At 43.3% G+C, this 20,641-nt stretch overlaps 1 protein-coding gene across 8 annotated transcripts in view; it reads left to right on the top strand.

Annotated features, from left to right (window-relative positions):
• The window catches only part of FAXC (failed axon connections homolog, metaxin like GST domain containing), a 101,190-nt gene that overhangs the window by 47,628 nt on the left and 32,921 nt on the right, over positions 1-20,641 (top strand). For all 8 annotated transcript variants that reach the window (XR_007152106.1, XR_007152105.1, XR_007152104.1 and 5 more), the window contains one exon: positions 2,846-3,069. Coding sequence is in view for 5 of the 8 variants with exons in the window: in XM_047858358.1 (XP_047714314.1) it covers positions 2,846-3,069 (224 nt within the window). In the remaining 3 variants the exon portion in view is untranslated. The remainder of the gene's footprint in view (positions 1-2,845; positions 3,070-20,641) is intronic.

Below are 20,641 nucleotides of genomic sequence, written 5' to 3'. Positions count from 1 at the left end.
CATCCTCATCCTGTGCCCATGCCCCCATTTCCTGCTCTATGGAGGAAAGTGAAGTCACTAGGCAGGAACTCTGAACCTCTCTGCAGCCCCTCACGTCTTGCGACACTTCCCTTCTCTCCATCTCCAAGAAAGCAGTGTCTCTACTTCTCACCAAGCTGGCGTTTTTCCAGCCTGGCGTTTTCACCTTCTATCTCGGTCCTTGAACTGTGGATGCCCTATTACCACTCCTTACCCTAGAAACTTCCTTAGGTGACCCCTTTTCCTCTGACGGCTTTAGAACTCTCACTGATAACCCCTCACCCACAAATTCTCTATCTTGAATCCAAACCTGTCTCCTGAGTTCTCAACCTCTGGATATTCTCACTTGGGGGTTCCATGGGACCTTCAAATGCAACAGCTTAATGCATCTTTCATCACCTAAATCTGTACCTGATGTGTGCCTGCCTATAAAGGTTAATGGCATTATCATCCTCTCAAACCATCAGCCTGAAAGAAAATACCTAATCTCTCCTTTTACCTAATCCATTGGTCAACAGACTCTTTTTCTCATGTCTCAGGGTTTCTCCTCTGCATTCCCTGTACACCCCCCACACCTGCCCACCACCCCTGCCATTGGTCTAGTTCTTGGGTCTTGCCATAGTCTTCTAAGCAGCCTTCCTGCCGGTGGTTTCTCCACTTCCATCAACACATCGATTACGTTTCTTGTCTGCTTAAAATTTTCGGTGGATAAACTTTGCTTCCAAAATAAAGTTCAGCACCCTTTGTCTCAGGCCTGTCCATATCTGGTCCTGGCCCACCCTTCCAGCCTCTACTCTTACAGGCTTCCCCAGGCCTCCTGTATCCCCTGGCCAGTGCTCTTCACACACACTCCTTCTCTCCCTCTCCCTCTGCTCTGCCTGGTGAGCTTCTGCTCATCCTTCAGGACCAGTTATGCTTATCATAAAACCTGTGTAATTTGTCTACAAAGAAGGTACTTTTTTTTTTTCCAGATCAACCCGTCAGTGTAGAGCCACCATATTCCTCATTTTTACTGTTTAGATGCTTCCTGGATGCTATTACCTGGTCACACTTATTGGGATAATTTAGTTTTATTCTCAGATCACGGACTTGCAAAATAATCAAGGATGCCATAGCCCTTTTATTGCATTTCAATTTGTACAATTAGAATTGAAGTGCTGAGTTATTCTAATGGAATGTGAGAATGTATACCTTAATAACTGCAGGTGTAAAAAGAAGAACAAATAGGAAAGCATTTAGTTTTCATGTTTTATAAAGAGTGTACTAGAGTAAATGTGAGATTCTTTTATGTCAAAGGATCCATTGACTGCTCTGACTGTACATATTCGTTACTTACCATTGCAATGTACTTTTTCCTGTTTTCAGCAAAATCCATTCCCTGACTCAATACTTTATTTTGAGAAATTTACAAAAAGAAGTACCCAAAGCTTTCTAACAAGATTTCTAAGCACTTTTAAAAAGGTACTAAAGAAGAGTTACGGTTACAGTACAAAGGGTATGTTGAAATTGGCTGTAGGACTTTTCCAGTAAAAATCAGGAATGCTTAAAGTTTTTTACAGAAATCTTTCTTCCTTTTGTAGAGAAAAGAAGATGGGAAAGAATAGAATTATATAAAATGATCAACATTTCAGGGACTCTGTTTTTCTTTTAAAAAGACGAGGTAGAAAAGTAGCTATAATTTATTACGATTCCTTGTGTTCTCCCTGCAAACATATTTTTCCAAAGTGGCCATCATTGCTCTGTCAACTAACACTAGGAGTAGAGATGACTACCAGTACATCTTTTATTGCTCATTATGGGGAAAAACTAAAGTATCTTATGTCTCTATTCTCACAGCTATACTTTTCTCAGCCTTCAGCAGGAAACCGTTTTAATTTCTATCTACCAGCTTTATTAGCCGTAGAAACAGTCCTGCAATTGCACAAGTTCCAAGAACAAAATCAGTGTCGGCCTGAGTATTGCAGCCAGCACACCGCACCGACAGCGGGTAGCTGCTTAGCTGTCTGGGCACAGAACATGGGAACTCCTGGACGGGAGCGTTTGGCCACGAGCATCACCCAGATGGGAAAAACAACTCAACTAAGTTCCTTTGGTGTTTGTATTCGCTTTAAGAGCCCTGGAGAAACAAACTGAAGCAGAGTTGACTTTCTGCAGAGCAAATCCTATACGTAATATTTATAACTTATATAGTTTATAATAAACATGGACAGGTCTACCTACTCCCTAACCCTCTGTCAAAAAGGCAAAAGTTTTCCTTTTTAAAAAAACTCTTTGACTCTGTAGAATATAAAATGCACTCCCAAATTGCACCAAATTACAAAAGTGCAGCTTAATTAATTACCACAGAGCATATACCTGCATATCCATTACTTAGATCAAGAAAGAGAGTGAAGCCAGCACCGCAGTCACTGTGCCTCCTTCCTGGGGTCCCCGTAGGTACGCACCTAAAAGCCTGTTGTAGTGGGTTTCTAGTATTTTCTGAGGGGTTGCCTCAGAGGAAGCAGAAGCTGCCTTGGGAGGTGTTGGGGGCCGGGGGGGGGGGGGGGGGTGAGGGGCGTGGATCTGAGGGCGGGTGCCAAGAGAGGTTTGGTGGCATTGTAGCATGGCATCGTTACCTGGGTTTGTTTTAGTTTCTCTTCCAGACCCGAGGTCTAGGCCCTGACCAGAAACTGTGGTAATATCTGCCATGCACGCTGCTCTTTGTAAAAGCTGCGCTGACTCATTTCCTCCGGAGCGTGCGAACTTCTGACGCACTCCCTGGAAATGGACTCTGTGGAGCTGACATGTATCTAATGCCCGGTAGTAACCTGTTTCCACACAATTCCAGGACGTTAGCTTATTGCCAGTGGGTGGACAATCTCAATGAGACCCGGAAGATGCTCTCTCTTAGTGGTGGCGGTCCCTTCAGTAACCTGCTGAGGTGGGTCGTGTGCCACATAACGAAAGGAATTGTGAAGCGCGAGATGCACGGCCACGGCATTGGCCGCTTCTCGGAGGAGGAGATTTACATGCTGATGGAGAAGGACATGCGGTCCTTGGCAGGGCTCTTGGGTAACGTACCATACCTTCTATATTCTATGTTTTCTATCCTTGCTTTTTGCATGATTAGTAAAGCACTGTTAGCGTACTGATTTAAAGTTTTATTTTGGTTGGTTGGTTTCTTTGCTTCCACCTGGAGGCTGCAGTACCCCCCCCCCCCCCCCCATTTAACCAGATCGCCTCATTTCCAGGAGCGAGTGTCTCTCTTCCCAGTCGCTAGGGCGAGACAGTCTCGTGCGGGGGGTGGGGGGACCCCGGGGGACCCCCGCGAGCAGAGAACGTAGCACGTGGCGCGGCATGGCTGCCTGGCCGGAAACGCCGCTGGCGTCTCAGCGCGTGTTGTGAGCGGTGGGCGGTTCTGGGCAGGGAAGCTCGTTCACGTGTACACAGGCCAGGGTGAAAGGGCTGCTTGTAAGCACGCGTGCTTGAAGCGTCGACTGTGTATCCGGGGGACCTCAAGCTACTAGAAAGGCCGGTGGCGCAGGTTCGTGCACGTGCCCCGAGTCCTTTTTCACGTTTCGCGTTTGTAATCTCAGGCCTCCTCTTACCAGCATGTGGTAACTCTTCTGAGTTTGCGTTCACTGCGCACAGTGGATTGAACTGTGCTGGGGAAGCCCCTCAGAGAGAAGCCCGGAGCAGCGTAGGTCTGGGCAGCTGAGGCTACCGAGAGTGGAGTTATGTGTCCTTTGTCACCTCGCTGGACACTGGAGGTGGCTGGGCCGATGCGATTCTGTACTGGGCAGAGCTTGAGTCTTAACTATGTCAGCTAGTAAACACGGTCATTTGAATTCAGAAGCTCCTGTGTGTGAAATGATGGTTTCTCCTGGAGACAACTAGTGCATATCGGGAGCCAAGCCCTCTGTGTGACTAGTCATGGGACCTAGTCTTATGCGACTGCTTATTTTGCCTGGGGGACGTGGGTTTTTATTAACTGTCTTTTGGCCCCCTCCATTCTAGAGCACATTGGGTTCCTCATCTCCTCTAGGAGGTGGGGTTTGGGGCTTGTTTTGTTGAAACCCATCTGGTGCTTCAGGAACTGGGGCCTTTGCTGGGTATAACCTGCCCCCTACAGGGTGACTCACTCTGGCTCCTTCCCTGCTCTGCACTCCAGATGTTCATAAGACCTGGAGTCCTCCCTTGAACCCTGGCCTGCAGGGGGAGAATCCCAACAGCACGGCCAGCTCTCTGCCACCTTTGTCTTGTGGGGGGGTTGCTGTTGGCTCCTGCTCTACACAGACGTTCAAAAGCACTGCCTGGGTTGAAGACTGACGCTGCCTGTATCTTCTGGTTCTTTGCTTTTCTGGGCCCAGAGGGGCTTGCCTGTTGTAGGTATGAAGCGATTAGCCTCAAGTTTGCCTTGTTCCCGTGGAAACAGTACTGGACTCTCAGCCTCACAGAGCAGACATGCAGTGGGCCATTTTCTCCTTAGTAATGGCTCTCCCTGTTCTCAGCTTCCTTTCTAGCTCATGCTGTGGGAGCCCCAGCAAGCCAGGCATTGAGCTCTCAAAGTTAAGACAGAGATTATGCCAATAAAGTGCTGCTCTTCAAGAAAAACTTAACAGTGTTGGTTTCTTAACCAGGGAGGTGGTGATCATCAGTTTCTGGAGAACTTTGTCTGGTTGGGAGAACCAGGGGAGCAGGTGATAGCAATAAGAATAATAATCAGGGGCACCTGGGTGGCTCAGTCGGTTAAGTGTCCGACTTTGGCTTAGGTCATGATCTCACAGTTCAAGGGTTCGAGCCCCTCGTTGGGCTCTGTGCTGACAGCTCAGAGCCTGGAGCCTGCTTTGGATTCTGTGTCTCCCCCTGTCTCTGCCCCTCCCCTGTTCATGCTCTGTCTCTTTCTCTCTCTTTCAAAAATAAAATAAAAAGAGTAATGGTAACTATCTACGTTTCTCTGGCACTTAATGAGTTAGCAAAATCCTTCTTCCCCAATTATGGTGAGATGGGAGGTAGATCTATTGTTGATGGCTAGGGTGGGTACCTGGCAAGTACTCCAGACAGCATCAAGTCTAGATGATTTCCTGAAATGAGAAATTGATTCAGTTACTTGAAAAGAAGGAGTTTGCTGGAGTTCTGTTCTGTGTGGGGGCCCCGGGAGCAGCCTAGTCTCTATAGGAGAAGCACTTTTGCTGCCTTTGGGGAGGGAGAGGCTCTTTGGCTGAACATCAGAGTTTTTCTTACTAAACGAGGCAAAAAGCATTACCTCCCCCCTCCCCTGAGGATATAGCTGACTTTTAAGATGCCTAAGAGACTGAAAATGCATAATGACTTTTGTTAAGGTAGTTCAAGATTTGGGGAAATTGTCCAGGGATGTATTTGACTCATCAGGAGAAATTAATTATTGATGTTTCAGTTCAATTGACTTCAAGGATTGAACGCCTTCTATGTGGCAGGAGTTCCTTCTATGTGGGGAATACAAAAATGAGTAAGAGATTGTCCCGTCTCTCAGATAGCTGATACCTGTTCAGTGGGAGAGATGAACTTATAACTAGGAGAGATGAACTTATAACTAGAAATAAGCAAATTACGGCCCATAGCTGGTGGCCTGTTTATTTATTTATTTAATCGTCTCTGAGCTAAGACTCGTTTTTACTATTAAAATGTGAGGGAGGAAAAAATGCAACAGAGATCAAATATGGCCCAGAAGGCATAAAATATTTACCATCTGATGCTCCATGAAAATTTGCTGACCTCTGCTCTAAATAAGTACCCATGTTCAAGTTAGGCTGTGACAAGTCCCATGACAGAGGTCTGTGTGTGGTGCTCTGAAGACATGGCAAGAGCAGGGATGAAATGACAGGGAAGCTTGGGATGCCAGAGTAGAGGTGGCAGTCATGTTGGCCCCAGAAAGTAAATGGTTGTCCCAAGGAAGAAAATAAGGAAGGACCATTTGGGGAAATCATGAGAAAAGGGATCATGAATGAGGGGGATTTTGGAATCATGGTCTAAATGAAGATTAAAAAGTAGTTTGGGGTCATCTTATAAAAAGTAATAATGATGCTGAGAGACTTTATCATACAGAAAACATGGAGGTGGTACAGACTTCCGAGTATAAGAGAGAAAGAGCCATATTTGTGATTTAGAAAAGTGGCTCTGTTGGTGTCATAGTGAATGGCTTGGGCCTGAGGGGGTAGGTGGTAGAGAGAGACTAAAATATAGTCAGTACATATCTATGGATGTAATTTTAAAAATTGATTAAATTCAAATAAAAATAAAAAATTAAATTTAAACAATAAAAATTAGTTGAGAAAAGATGATGTCTTCATGTTGGGAAGGAGGAGACAATTTTTATTTATAGAAATGAAGAGATTATATAGCTAAAATAATGGAGAATCAATTAAAATTACAGTTAATGGAAAGAGTTCGACAAGTTTACAAAGTTACAGGTATACAGATGGCTAACAGACACATGAAAAGATGCTCCACATCACTCATCATCAGGGAAATACAAATGAAAACTATAATGAGATATCACCTCACACCTGTCGGAATGGCTAAAATTAGCAACACAGGAAACAATAAGCATTGGTGAGGATGTGGAGAAAGGGGAACTCTTGCACTGTCGGTGGGAATGCAAATTGGTGTAGCCATAGTGGAAATCGGTATGGAGGTTCCTCAAAAAAATTAAAATAGAACTAGCCTGTGATCTAGGAACTGCACTGCTGGGTATTTATCCAAAATATGCAAAAGCACTAATTCAAAGGGATACATGCACCCCTATGTTTATTGCAGCATTATTTATAATAACTAAACTATGGAAGCAGCCCAAGTGTCCATCAGTAGATGAATGGATAAAGAAGGTTCCATAATATAATGGAACATTATTCAGCCACAAAAAGAATGAAATCTTGCCATTTGCAACAACATAGATAGAGCTAGAGAGTATTGTGTTAAGTGAAATGTCAGTCAGAAAAAGATGAATACCATATGATCTCACTCATGTGGAATTTAAGAAACAAAACAAACGAGCAAAAGAAATAAAAAGAGAGAGAGACAGACCAAGAAACATACTCTTAATTGAAGAGAACAAACTGATGGTTATCAGAGGGGAAGTGGGTAGGGGTATGGGGGAAATAGGGAATAGGGATTAAAGAGTACACTTACCACGATGAAATAAAATAAAATGGTAAAACGTTTACAAAGTAATAAGCATATAAACATTTTGATATCTCAAATAACCAATTAGAAAATATTTAAAATTTCCATTTACAATAATAAAAAATGAAAATACTAGAAATATGATATATGAGAAATATTCAGGACCTACAGAAATAAAATTAAGCCATCCTAATAAGAGATAGAGGGTTTTTTAGAAAATGGAGAACATACCTTCATTCATTCATTTGAGAGCAATGCCTCTAGAGCCAGAGGTCAAACCTTACCTCCATCGCCTCTTAGCTTTGTGACCTTGGGCCAGTTTCTTAACTTCTCTAGGCTTTAGTTTCCTTATGTATAAAATGGGGACCATAATGGTGAAAAGAAGCACATGTAAATGCTCAGAATTGCAGCTGGCACATAGTAAGCAGTCAAGTAACAAGCAAGCGTAAAACGCAACTGTGATGAGGGCTGGAAAGAGAGGCTTGTGGTGCTGTGAGAGCCAGTAATGGGGGGAGGATTGCCTAGTGGTCAGTGCTAATCTCCATTCGGTTCTGCTTGTTCCCATGTTCCCTTTGGGAAGGTGGGTGTGTTTGAAGCAGAGATGCCACATGTAGTGGATGCCTGATTTTCATCTCATGCAAGAAGTGCATATATTGTCTGTTTCTATCCCCTCCCCAAAGGGTGAGAATTAACAAAGCATGGAAGATGTAAAAATCAAGAGCAGAAAGGTTAGGTTTTTGGGAAGTAGTTTATGAGAGAAGGATTTCTGGAGTCAGATCCCCGGGGTTTGCATCTTGGACTCCACACACTTAGCAGCTGTGTGACTTCCCATGAACAACTTGAACTTTTTCATCTACAGAAGGGGGGTCAGGACAATGCCTTCATCATAGAGTACAAGGACTCAATAAGCATTTATGTAATGTACTTTCTATAGCGTTTGGCACATAAAAATGCTAAATAAGTATTAGCTATTATCATTATCACTGCCACAGATTTTGTATGTAACACAACTCCATTAAGAGCACTGGTTTTGGAGAAAGACAGATATCATATGTTTTCACTCTTATGTGGATCCTGATAAACTTAACAGAAACCCATGGGGGAGGGGAAGGAAAAAAAAATGAGGTTAGAGTGGGAGAGAGCCAAAGCATAGGAGACTCTTAAAAACTGAGAACAAACTGAGGGTTGGGTGGGAGGGAGGGAAGGGTAGGTGATAGGCATTGAAGAGGGCATCTTTTGGGATGAGCACTGGATGTTGTATGGAAACCAATTTGATAATAAATTTCATATATTAAAAAAAAGCACTGTTTTTGGGGAAACAAGTCTAAAAAAACCTTTCCTCTGAGTTTTAAATTTAGTAGTAATTGTAGAAAGTTGGGAAGGTTCAGAAGAACACTGAGAAGGAAACTACGTCACTGTAATCTTCATACTTACTGCTAACCACAGTTGTCATTTTGGTGCATGTCTTTCCAGTATATATGTGTGTAATTTTGAGTCACGTATATGTATTTTTGAAAACACACACATACACGCACATAATTTTCCAACCGTCTTTTCCTCACCTAATATATTGCAAGTATTTTTTTCTCTATCGTACAATTCTATGTGCCTGGTATTGCACTTGATGTTATAAAAATGACATAAAACTCATCAAAACCCCACCTTCTGCCTCTTTTATATTTCTTTTTTTTTTTGTAAGTTTTAAAAAATTTATTTTGAGAGGGAGAGCGAGAGCATGAGCAGAGGAGGAACAGAGAGAGAGAATCCCAAACAGGCTCTGTACTGTCAGCACAGGACCTGATGTGGGACTCAAACCCGCAAACCCCAAGATAATGACCTGAGCCAAAGCTGGATGCTTAACTGAGCCACCAGGGCGCCCCTCCTCAAGGATTCTTTGAGGAGGTGATACTTCAGCTGGACTCTGAAAGATAAGCCAGAGTTAGGCAGGCATGTGTGTGAGGAGCAGGAACGGGGTGGGATGGGAGGCTAGCATGGAATACAGAAGGGACTTCACATGTGAAGGCTCTGACACGAAGAGCAGCTGGGAGCCTTCAAGGAGTGAAAAGATGGCTGGTGTGTTAGAAACTGTGTGAGAACCAAAGTGTGGCATGAGGTAGAGGTAGGAAGGAGCTAGATCACATGGTCCTCATATCACTTACATAATCTTGGGTTGTGTTCTAACACAAGTTGAAAGTAGGGAGGTGGCTTGACCTTATTTATATTTAATGTGCCAGAGGAACCAAGAGTGGATTTATTTGGGGGCCCAGTGAGGAGGCTGTTGAGGTCCAGGAAAAATAAGATGGCATTGTGGATTACAGCTATGGTGTAGAGTTGGACATAAAATGATGGATTAGAGCTATATTCTAGAGACAGGGTTGACTACAATTTGGGGACTTGATATGTGTGTGGGAGGGGAGAGAGATGGTGATGGAGAGGGCAGGGGTAAGGAGTAACCATGTTCTTGACGTGAAAACTTAGTGAACAAATAACCATTCAGAGTTGGAGAACGCTGGAGAAAAGGGAAAGGTCGTGAATTTCAGGTGTGGGTATGCTGAGTCTCAGATGCGTGTGAGGTGGACACAAGTGGAGACAAAGCATATAATAAAGGCGCCCTTTTGAATTGGTAAAAAAACACAAATTAATTCAGTAAATGGTGTTGGGACAGCTGGCTAACCATGTGGAACAAAATAAGCACGGTACCCCTGCCTTTATTTCATGCACCTGAATAAATTCCAAAGAGATTAAGCATTTAAATGCAAAAAGTGAAACCATCAAGGCGTCAGGATAAAATATGGGAAACTTTAATATAATCTTGAACTTGGGAAAGTATTTCTAAATATGGTACCAAAGGGAAAAGTAACAAAAGAAAAGTTGAATCGCTAGGTTTCTTGAGCAAAATAAAACCTCTTGGATGTCAATAAACAAAGTTAAAATTGAAATGAAAACCTGGAAAAATGTTTGCAACATGTGACAAGGAATTAATGTTACTATTTGAAGAAGTTGTACAAATCAGTAAGAAAAGTGAATATTTGAAGGAGAAAACTGGGTAGAAGACATAAAAAGAGAATTTGTAAAAACAATACAAATGATGAATACATGAAGAGCATTCAACCTCTGGTAATCAGAACAATTTAAGTTAACAAATGAGGCACCGCCCTGTCAATCAAATTGGCAAAGTTTTTATTTTTTCTGTTAGTTTTTTTTAATGTTTGTTTATTTTCGAGAGACAGAGAATGAGCAGGGGAGGGGCAGAGAGAGAGGGAGCCCAAGAATCCGAAGCAGGCTCCGGGCTTCAAGCTGTTAGCAGCACAGAGCCTGACATGGGGCTCAAACTCAGGAAATGTGAGATCATGAGGTGAGCTGAAGTCAGACGCTTAACCGACTGAGCCACCCAGGCGCCCCTGTTTTGTTTTGTTTTGTTTTGTTTTTTAATGTGGCATGTTGGCAGGGGTGGGAAGGAGGCGCTGACATATTCTGATAGAAATAAAAACTAGTACCTACTTTCTGGAGTTGAGTCCCACAGTTTCAAAAGTCATACCATTTCACATATTTATTTATTAAATAATAATAAAAAAAAACCCCAGGAATCAAAGCTTTGAACCTTAACGGGAAGTCTAATAGGGATAAATGTCAAATTCTGTACTTAGGTCACCAAATTGAATTCCACAAATATAGGGTGGAGAGAAACGTGTGAAAAAGAGACTTCAGGATTTTTGTGGATTTCATTCTCAGTATGCCGCAGGTATGATGGACTGTCAAAGAAGCCAATAAAAACCTAGCCTTTTAAATGCCACCCAGTGTTTCAGCTTAAAAGTTGTTTCCTTAAGGAAACCTTTCTGGGTCTTTCTCTCAGTGTGTCGGGCACATCTGTTCCTTGCTTCCAGGCACTTGGTGCTTTCCTCCTCAGAGCACTCCCTGCACCTTCTTTTAATGTTTTAATGATTTGGTTTGACTGTCTCCTCAGCTTCACTGGTGTTTTTATTTCTGTTTCTAGGGCCTGAGTGCCTGGCACCCACTAGGCATTCAACAAGTGTTCGTTGAACAGAGAGTTTCAATGTTAAGTTCTGGGATCCATCTTTTTTTTTTTTTTTTTCCGAATCCCAAGCAGGTCTTGTCTGCAGGGCTCCAGCTCACGAACTGTGAGATCATGACCTGAGCCGAAATCAAGAGTCTGACGCTTCACCGACTGAACCACCTAGGTGCCCCTGGGATCCATCTTTTAAAGGAACTTGGTCAAACTAGGGTGTATCCAGAGAAGGGTGGTTAGGAAGGTGGTTAGTCTCAAAATAATTTCAGGCAAGGAATTTGAGGATCCTGGGGAAGGATGGTCTGCAGAAGCCAAGATGTACGGGTCATATAGCAGCTTTTTTCAAATATTGGAAATGGGTAGTGACTTAGGTGTTGCAGCAGATGATGGACATGTTTGGGGAGAGGGGAGGAGGACAGAGGAGAAGGTGGAGTGTGTACGTGGGGGAACGACCACAGATTACAAGTCAGGGTGAGGCGGCTCTTTAAAACGACCTGTCCTGAATTGGAAGGGCTTGTCTTGTGATGTGGTAGGGCTGTTCTTTGGAATTATTCCAAGGTGAGCTTGCTGACCACCATCAGGATAGCTGAGGAGTCTTTTTATAGGCGGTGAGATCTCTAACTAGAGATGGTCTCTGGGGGGGGGGGGGGGGGGTCCTTCTGGTTCTGATGGTTTCATGATTTTATATTGGTTCTCTAGAGAGGAGAACAGAGGTGACTTTCCAAGCTACAAAACAAGGGAGAGCAGAGGTGACTTTCCAAGCTACAAAACAAGGCAGAGGCCAAAATAGAGATCACTCAAGTTTTGGTTGATCTCTTGGACTGTGTGTGATTTATGGTTGGCTGTCTCTCCTGCCTTCTGAAGGTCTGGTCCCTTAAATGATCTGTGTTTATATGTCTTGCTATTAAATCTACTTTATAAACAGTGGTTGGTTTTCAATAAACCTCCACTTCTTTGGAAGTTATTTTTACTCAAAGGTTTATGAACAGGGAAATTTTGTTTTTAAGTGAGCTTGGGAATAGGCTATTTTAATAGCTGCTCTTCCTACCCTGTTTAATTATATTATGCAAACAATACTCCATTCACATTAGGCATTTAGGCCTAGGCTGGGAGCCACCTGCGACACAGCAGCCACACATGATACCTCCCAGTGAAGGTGATGGGTTGGAGAAGCCTTCTGGACCAGGTATGAGAAAAAGATGAGAAGCATTAGGTTATATATCACACACAAACACATGTAGCATATGTTGAGGCCAGAGGAATAAAGACATAGAAGTAATTATGCCTGGGGTGCCTGGGTGGCTCAGTTGGTTAGTCCGACTCTTGTTTTTGGCTCAGGTCATGATCTCACTGTTTGTAGGTTTGAGGCCCACACTGGGCTCCATGCTAAGAGGGATTCTCCCTCTTCCTCTACCCCTCCCTTGCGTGCTCTGTCTCCTGAAATAAATAAAGTTAAATAAAAGCTTTAAAAAGAAAAAAGTAATTATGTCTGTCAATCTAGCTAGAAAGATGAAACACAGATAAAAGAAGAAAATAATAGACACTAAAGGGAATGTTTTGGAACCTCAAAGCATTAGTGTTTCCTAATGCAGTTTCCAAACCCTTTCCAAATTACTGTCGCCTACTCAGCATGATAGTGGTTCTCAGCACTGATTATGCATTAGAATCACGTCAGGACCTTATAAAACACAGCTGCACAGGCCAAATAATTCAGATCTCTGGGAGGGGGTCTGGGGAAAGGTGTTTTTTAAACTCAGCAAGTGACTAAAATGTGTCTGTAATCTAATCTTGGGCAGCCAGGGAGGTTAGAAAGGCCGACCTGGGTGCTGGGAGGAGGGACTGGGTGGGTAGAGGCCCCAAGAGGGGCCTGGGCCTTGCTTTGGGCAGCTATCAAAAGGGAGGAAATTCAGAACAAACTGAGCCTACTTCATTCAGTAGGGTGTGCGTATGGTGCCTCGCACAGTCTTTCCTTCTTTCCATGCCGAAAATCTAGTAGGCTGATTTTTTGTGTGGATAAATTTTAGACATTTAGATACATTAAAAATATTTTTAAATGTTTATTTATTTTTGAGAGAGTGTGCACATGCACTTGTGTGAGAGTGGGGTAGGGGCAGAGAGAGAGAATCCCAAGCAGGCTCTGCTCTGTCAGCGCAGAGCCTGAAGGTGGGCTCGAACCTACAAACTGAGATCATGACCTGAGCCAAAGTCGAGAGTTGGATGCTTAACTGACTCAGCCTCCCAGGTGCCCCATAGATACATTTAAAATTTTTAACAGCATCTTCAAGATGTAGTATCTTACCACACCCCTGGGAGCTACTTATTTTACAGATGAGAAAGCCCAGTGAGGGTCAGAGAGGCGAAGGAGTAGGTCTCAGGCTGCTCAGATAACAGTAACGCTTTTCTTTGGCTCTAGTACAACTTCCGTATGTTTGCATTGGTGGCTTGTTAAAATCACATGCAGGGATAGTAATAATTTGAGTTGAAAATCATAAATTCTGTTTTTACCTCTATTGATTGGGTTCCAGGGAGTGCCTAAGCTTTTTTGCAAGTTCCTGCTGGAGTCCTGTACTCACCTCCTGAAGTGGAAGTGATTTACTCTGACAGGTCTATACATATTCTTCAATAACTCTAAATTGCTTGCAGGCCACTAATGGGCATCAATGCTTGTTTTCAGGATGTCTGGACTTCCAGAGGGAGGAGGAAGGAATGCATGGCCAGGGGGCTGGGGTATCCTTAAATAGGGGCTGGTGGGGCCAGGCCCTGCTCAAGGTGTTTGTGCCCTCATGGGGAGTAGGCAGTTGGGGCCAGACTGTGGCTTGTTTCTTTTGCATTTTCATTGTTGCTAACTCAGTGGGTCCAAATATATTGGCTATTCATGAAAACAACCAAAAAAATGACTTTTAGCAGACTAAAATCAAATGCTAATGAGTACCGAGTTTTTAGAAATCTTTGCGGCTTATTTAGCAACACAGATTGGTTGGTATAATTCTGACAGAAGTGATCTGGTCTCTACTTTACCCTGGGAACGTTCTAGCTATTTCTTCCTCTGAGAGAAGTGTGTCTTTGACTTTATGTTTAAAATTTCAGGATTCCAATTCCTGAATGATTAGAATAAAAGAATGAAAAATTCACAAGATAGCACCGTGTAGATAATACACTTTTAAAGTCTTTGCCAGTATGCATCCTTTCCTGTTGCCAGATATGGAAGCCCCTCTGCATTTGTGTTCTGGTGGGGTGAGTTGCCTGGATAAAATTCACTGGGTAGACTGCCTAACCCGGGGAGGAATTATAGATAAATGATGACCTGATATATGGTAATACATCATTTTTATTTAAAATTTTCAGTTTGTATTAAAAAGACTAATCAGTAGGGTTGCCTGGGTGGCTCAGTCGGCTGAGCATTTGACTCTTGATTTTGGCTCAGGTCATGACTGATCGATCCTGAGATCAGTCCCTGCATCAGGTTCTGTGCTGACAGTGTGGGGTCTGCTTGGGATTCCCTCTCTCTCTCTCTCTCTCTCTCTCTCTCTCTCTCTCTCTCAAAAATAAATAAAAAAAAAGACTAAACAACATTTAAAACAATGGAAAAAATTTTAGATACCATCATTCTGTTACATAACTCAGTAACAATTTTCTATCTTCCTCTATCTTCCACATGCAAATTCTTAGGAAATCTATGTGATGTACACATATCTTTGTATTCTGTTAATTTTTTATTTTTTTTTCAACGTTTTATTTTATTTTTGGCACAGAGAGAGACAGAGCATGAACGGGGGAGGGGCAGAGAGAGAGGGAGACACAGAATCGGAAACAGGCTCCAGGCTCTGAGCCATCAGCCCAGAGCCCGACGCGGGGCTCGAACTCATGGACTGCGAGATCGTGACCTGGCTGAAGTCGGACGCTTAACTGACTGCGCCACCCAGGCGCCCCTGTATTCTGTTAATTTTTTAAAGCAAATGCTAAAATTAAATATACTTTACTTTGGAGTAGTAGACTCAGAGGTGTGAAATTACTGGGTGAAAGGTTATGAACATCATTAGGTCTGTTCCTAGGCATTGCCATGGTGTTTTCCAAAAGACAAGCACAGATTTGCAAAGTAACCAATAAAAGATAGAGGTACCAGTTTCACTGAAGGCTTATGAGTAACAGGTCTGATGACTAAAAAAAAAAAAAAAAAAAAAAGCTGACCACTTTATTCATTATAGACTGTTACCTTAAGGTTACTTTGTGCTCTGATTCTTTAATCACCTCCAAGAATCTTTTATTCCTTTTAATTTTCTTGTTTCTTACGTGAATTCGCTGTTCCAATCCTTTGTCCATTTTTCTATCGAACTTGAGGTTTCCTTTAAAATGTAACTGATCTATTTATATCTCACAGATCTATGCTCAGTGATGTTTGAGGCAAGTATTTTCTCCATCTCACTTGGAATCTTAAAGATTTATGCAGATGGACGGCCAGACCCAAGGTTATCCTGACCAAGGTTTCAGTCCTGACCCCACCGTAGGCATCCACAGCGCTTGTGTGGGCCTTTGTCCAACACCTCCCAGCCTCCACCCCGAACCCTGCAGCAATCTCTCCTCCTTCCACAGAGCTGCCTGCCTTCTCCCCTGGGCCAGCTCCGGACTCAGAGGGCACCTGGCGCTGTTGACTTCTGACCAGGGCCTCAGAGCCTGTCGGCGCACCCTGAGTAGCCACCTCACTTCCACACTTGATCACTGACTGTCTCTCAGCCTCAGGCTCCTTTCTCCTTTACCTTCTCCCCCCCACCCCTGCATTTTGTTAGCCCCCCCTTCCCCTATTCACTTCACTGTCACTCAGCCTAGCCCAAGATCCATGATGGACGCTGTTCTCATCCCCTCGCCCAGCTCTCTTCTGCCTTTCCCATCCTGCAGTGCCCCAGTCAGCCTGGTCAGCTTCAGCCTCGTCATTCTGAGGAGTCCCGCCCCCTCCCATCCTTCCCTCTTTAGGAGTCTGAGTTCAAATTCTCTCTTTCCTCTCTTCACCCTGTGTTTCTTTACAGTCTCCTCCTACTTACATAGAAGTCTCTCCCTTCTGTCCGATCCCTTGACTTCCCTTCACAAAGCTTATCCGAAAAGCAGCGATTGTCATACTCACCTCCCATTCACTCTTTGCACCACTGTATCCAGACTCCTAGCCCCCTGCCCTACCCTGCCCTCAGGTGCTCTTGGAAGGATAAATGGCAACCTGCCTGTTCACCAGATCTGCATAAAAGCCTTATTTCAGGCTTCATTTGGAAGTAGGAAATGTCTACCTGAGGGAGAGACTCTGAGGAGTGTCTCCTGCTGTAAGGCTAATGGAAATGAGGTTTCTTGGATGTGTTGAAGAACAAAGGATTCAGGCTTTCTCTTTCTCTGGAGGCTTCATCCTCCATTTTCAAGTCACAGATTTCTGGGCATCCCCTGAGGAGGCATTAGTATCTTGCTGTTTCAGGCCGTGTCCTAATTGGCTATAACCTACCAACCCAATGCGGGCACTTACTTTGTATGAACTCCTTAGTGCTCACAGTGATCCTTCCCATGAAGAAATTTAGGCACAAAGAAGTCCCCTGCCCAGGGACACCCAGTTAGTAAATGGCAGAGCTTAGATTTGAACCCAAATGGTCTGGGAGAAGCCAGAAGTCTTTGCAGAACACTTTTTAGCCTTTATCTTACTTACTGGATCTGTCTGACCTTTCTTTTCTACTTTTGCTTTGCAAGTTCCTTAAATACTGATGGTGAAGGGAGTGAAAAATTCTTTTCTATCTTTTAAGGTCTTCCAGCTGGACTAAAAATTAAATTTACTTGAGATATATTAACAGGAGGAAAAAAAACAGTTTTATCACACACATGCAGAGGCCCCATAATGAGATTGAGACCTAAAGAAATGACCAAGGCAGGCAGATTATATATTTTTTGGACAAAGAGACAATAGATCTATGAGGAATTGATAGAAAAAAGAAAACTTTGGGAGCTTCAGTTAGTAGGGAATTCTAAACAGTATTTGGGCTGCAGTAATAAATTAGTAAAGGTAACACAGGTTGTTTATATGGCCTTCTCGGCTCTAAATTTCCAGTTTCTGGTGGTAAGATTGTCCCTTGTCTCCTGGTACAGGGAGGACACCTTTCACATGGGAGATTTATTTCCTGCTTTCAGGGGGTGGAAGATGGTCTGAGTGTCCTTGCACAGGCTTCTCTTAAGTAACTTTTATGTAAAATAATATGCCAAAGTGGCACATTTTGGGGACAGCCTGCCATTGGCCCCTACAGTGGTTCCTCAGATTCCCTTCCCCTCATTCTGGTCATCTCCTGAGTCCAGCTGTTATCTTCACGTAGGTGTCCCACAGCCATCTGAAATTCACATCCCCAAAGAACTCCTTACCCTCCCACCAAACCTGTGACTTCTCTGAGAATGGGATCAGCATCCATTCAGTTATTCAGGTCAGATGCTAAAAAGTCATTCTAGATTTCTCCTTTTCCATTATCTTCTACCTGGCTTTCAAATCCCTATATTGCCAGAGCCCTGCCTGCTTTCCAGTCTCACTTCTTTTTTTTTTTTTTTTTAATTTTTTTTTAACATTTTATTTTTATTTTTGAGACAGGGAGAGACAGAGCATGAACAGGGGAGGGTCAGAGAGAGGGAGACACAGAATCTGAAACAGGCTCCAGGCTCTGAGCGGTCAGCACAGAGCCCGACGCGGGGCTCGAACTCACGGACCGCGAGATCATGACCTGAGCCAAAGTCGGCCACTTAACCGACTGAGCCACCCAGGTGCCCCTCCAGTCTCACTTCTTAATCCTACTTGTCCGTTATATGCCAGCTGCACTGGTCTTCTCTCTGCTTCATAAACCCACCAAGCTTGTTTCCCATCTAGGGCATTTGTCTTAGCTGTTCCTTGTGCCTAAAATTCTTGCCCTCAAGATCTTTGCATTGCTAGATCCTCCTGGACATTCATATCTCTGGGTAAATATCACCTCCACAGAGAGGCCTTCCCTGACTCACAGAACTGTTTAGTGTAGCTGTCAGCCACCCGCTGTCATGTCACCTTACTTTTATTCTCTGCGTGGCACTTATCACTTATTGATTGGCTTGTTTATCGTCACTCCATGTGATGTAAACTCCACAAGACCAGTGACCTTGTCTGTTCTGTTAGTCCCTGTTTCCCAAGTCTCCAGAGCTGTCTTGCATATAACCAAAATAATATTGACAAGAGCTGATATTTGTGGAGCATTGCCAGTGTGTGTAAGCAAATAGTAATACAATATATAATACCCTCATATGGTAACCCCTACTTTCATAATAACATACATAATGCATATTATACATTGATTATATAATAATCTTTAACATTATACTTATCATATATGATATGAAATATCTACTATAAATATATGACACGTACATATAGGTGTATGTATATGTGTGTGTGTGTATCCTCACAGTAATATAATAACAATACCTATTCTCATATGATTTTGGTGAGAATTAAATGAGACAGGAACTATTCTCATTCATCCTCACCAAAGGTATATGAGGGTAGGTACATTGTTATTATTATCAGTAGTATTATGCCTGGTTTGTAAGTGAGGAAACTGAGGTATGGAGTGGTTTACTAACTGACCTAAGAGCACATAGCTAATAAGTGGTGGGGTGGGGTCAGGCTTGGACCCAGGAGTTGGTCTCTAGAGCTGAGGGCTCTATCAGTGCTTGCTCTCCGAAGGAATGGATACACCTACCTCATCACCAGGGTGCTCACCAAATGCCTTCATCTCCGACTTCCTTTCCGCCCCATCGCTATAGGAGGGGCACCCAATGTCTCTTGCTTAGATTTTGCCACAGCTTCTTAGCTGATGTCCCAATCTCCAGGTCTGCTTTTTAATTCTGCTAGCGTGTTTAATCTAAGATGTAGGCTCTTAGCGTGTTTAAGATGTAGGCTCTTAGCATGTTTAATCTAACTGTTTAAGATGTAAATCTGAACTGTAGGCTCTCAGTCTTTTAGACTAACATCCAAACTCCTTTTCTTTACAACTTGAATTCTGCTCATATCTCAATCCTCATTTCCTACTTCTCCCTCTCATGCACATTGCTTTCTACCACAGCAAATTACCCTTGGATTCCTGAAGCACACTGTGCTGTTGGGCAGTTTCATGTCTTCACATAGGCGGTCTCCCTTGCCTTGCTTAATTCCACAGGTGTGTAAGTTTTATTTCTACTTGGATACTTTCTTGATGTTCTCAACCTCCTCCAGCCCCATGGGGCTGCCTACATTGTATGTTGCTCTTCTTTCCTGTTTCATTTTGTAATGACTTCCATCATGGAGTACCATATTGTACTTGTCTGGCCTCTTTCTGTGCCTCCCACCCCCCTACCCCAACTTTCCCCAAACCTTGCCTGAGAACATTATTTATTATTTTGAAGGAATTGACTGACTGGCTTCCCTCTAACCCTCATACCTAACAGAAGGTCTGGAAAATAGTAGGCACTCAGTAACTGTGTGCTGAATGAATACTAACTTCCAAAAGGAATTTGAGGCAATCCACATGTAAGGGAGGGGAATATAACATATGGAACCATAATACAAAACTTTCAGAAACTGAGTGAAAAAATCATGTACTTGGAATGAGTGTATTCCTGGAATCGGGCACAGTTTAAGTTTTTTTGGCCACCAAGGTAAGAAGGGAAACTTGAGGGGTACCTGGGTGGCTCAGTTGGTTAAGCTTCTGACTCTTGGTCTTGGCTCAGGTTATGATCTCACAGTTTGTGAGTTCACAGTGCTGACAGTGTAGACCCTGCTTGGGATTCTTTCTGTCTCCTTCTCTCTCTTCCTCTCCCCTGCTCTCTTTCTCTCCAAATAAATAAGATCTGAGATCCAGAGTCACATGCTCTATGGACTGAACCAGTCAGGTGGCCCTTATAGACAGTGTTTTGTTTTGTTTTTTAATTTTTTTTTAATGTTTACTTATTTTGGGGAGACAGAGAGACAGAGTGGGGGAGGGGCAGAGAGAGAAGGAAACACAGAATCGAAGCAGGCTCCAGTCTCCGAGCTGTCAGCACAGAGCCCGACACGGGACTTGAACCCACAAAGCGTGGGATCATGACCTGGGCCGAAGTTGGATGCTCAACCGACTGAGCCACCCAGGCACCCCTAGATAGTGTTTTTGAATGTAAACATTTATAAAAGTTTTCCTTAGCGAAAGCTCTAGGTCTAGCATTGAATTTCTGGAGACCTACTTTAATGTAGTTCCTATATATTTTTTTCTGATATAAGGTATTATAGACTTGGAGGTTAGAGAGCCTAAAGGTTTTTATAACTTACCCTATAGCCATAGCACAGGCACCTCATAGACCCACCGTTTAATATAAGATAGTTTTGGGGGCAGAAGTTGAGGGAAAGTTTTAGCTAGCCCTGAGTCAGCTCTTTTATATTTAATTCTTTTGGTGACTACCAGAGGTAGAGCT

Source organism: Prionailurus viverrinus, chromosome B2 (assembly GCF_022837055.1).
Source record: "Prionailurus viverrinus isolate Anna chromosome B2, UM_Priviv_1.0, whole genome shotgun sequence".
Classification (NCBI taxonomy): Eukaryota; Metazoa; Chordata; class Mammalia; order Carnivora; family Felidae; genus Prionailurus; species Prionailurus viverrinus.
The sequence above is the reverse complement of the archived record's forward strand: the minus strand, read 5'-3'. Positions and strand labels throughout refer to the sequence as shown.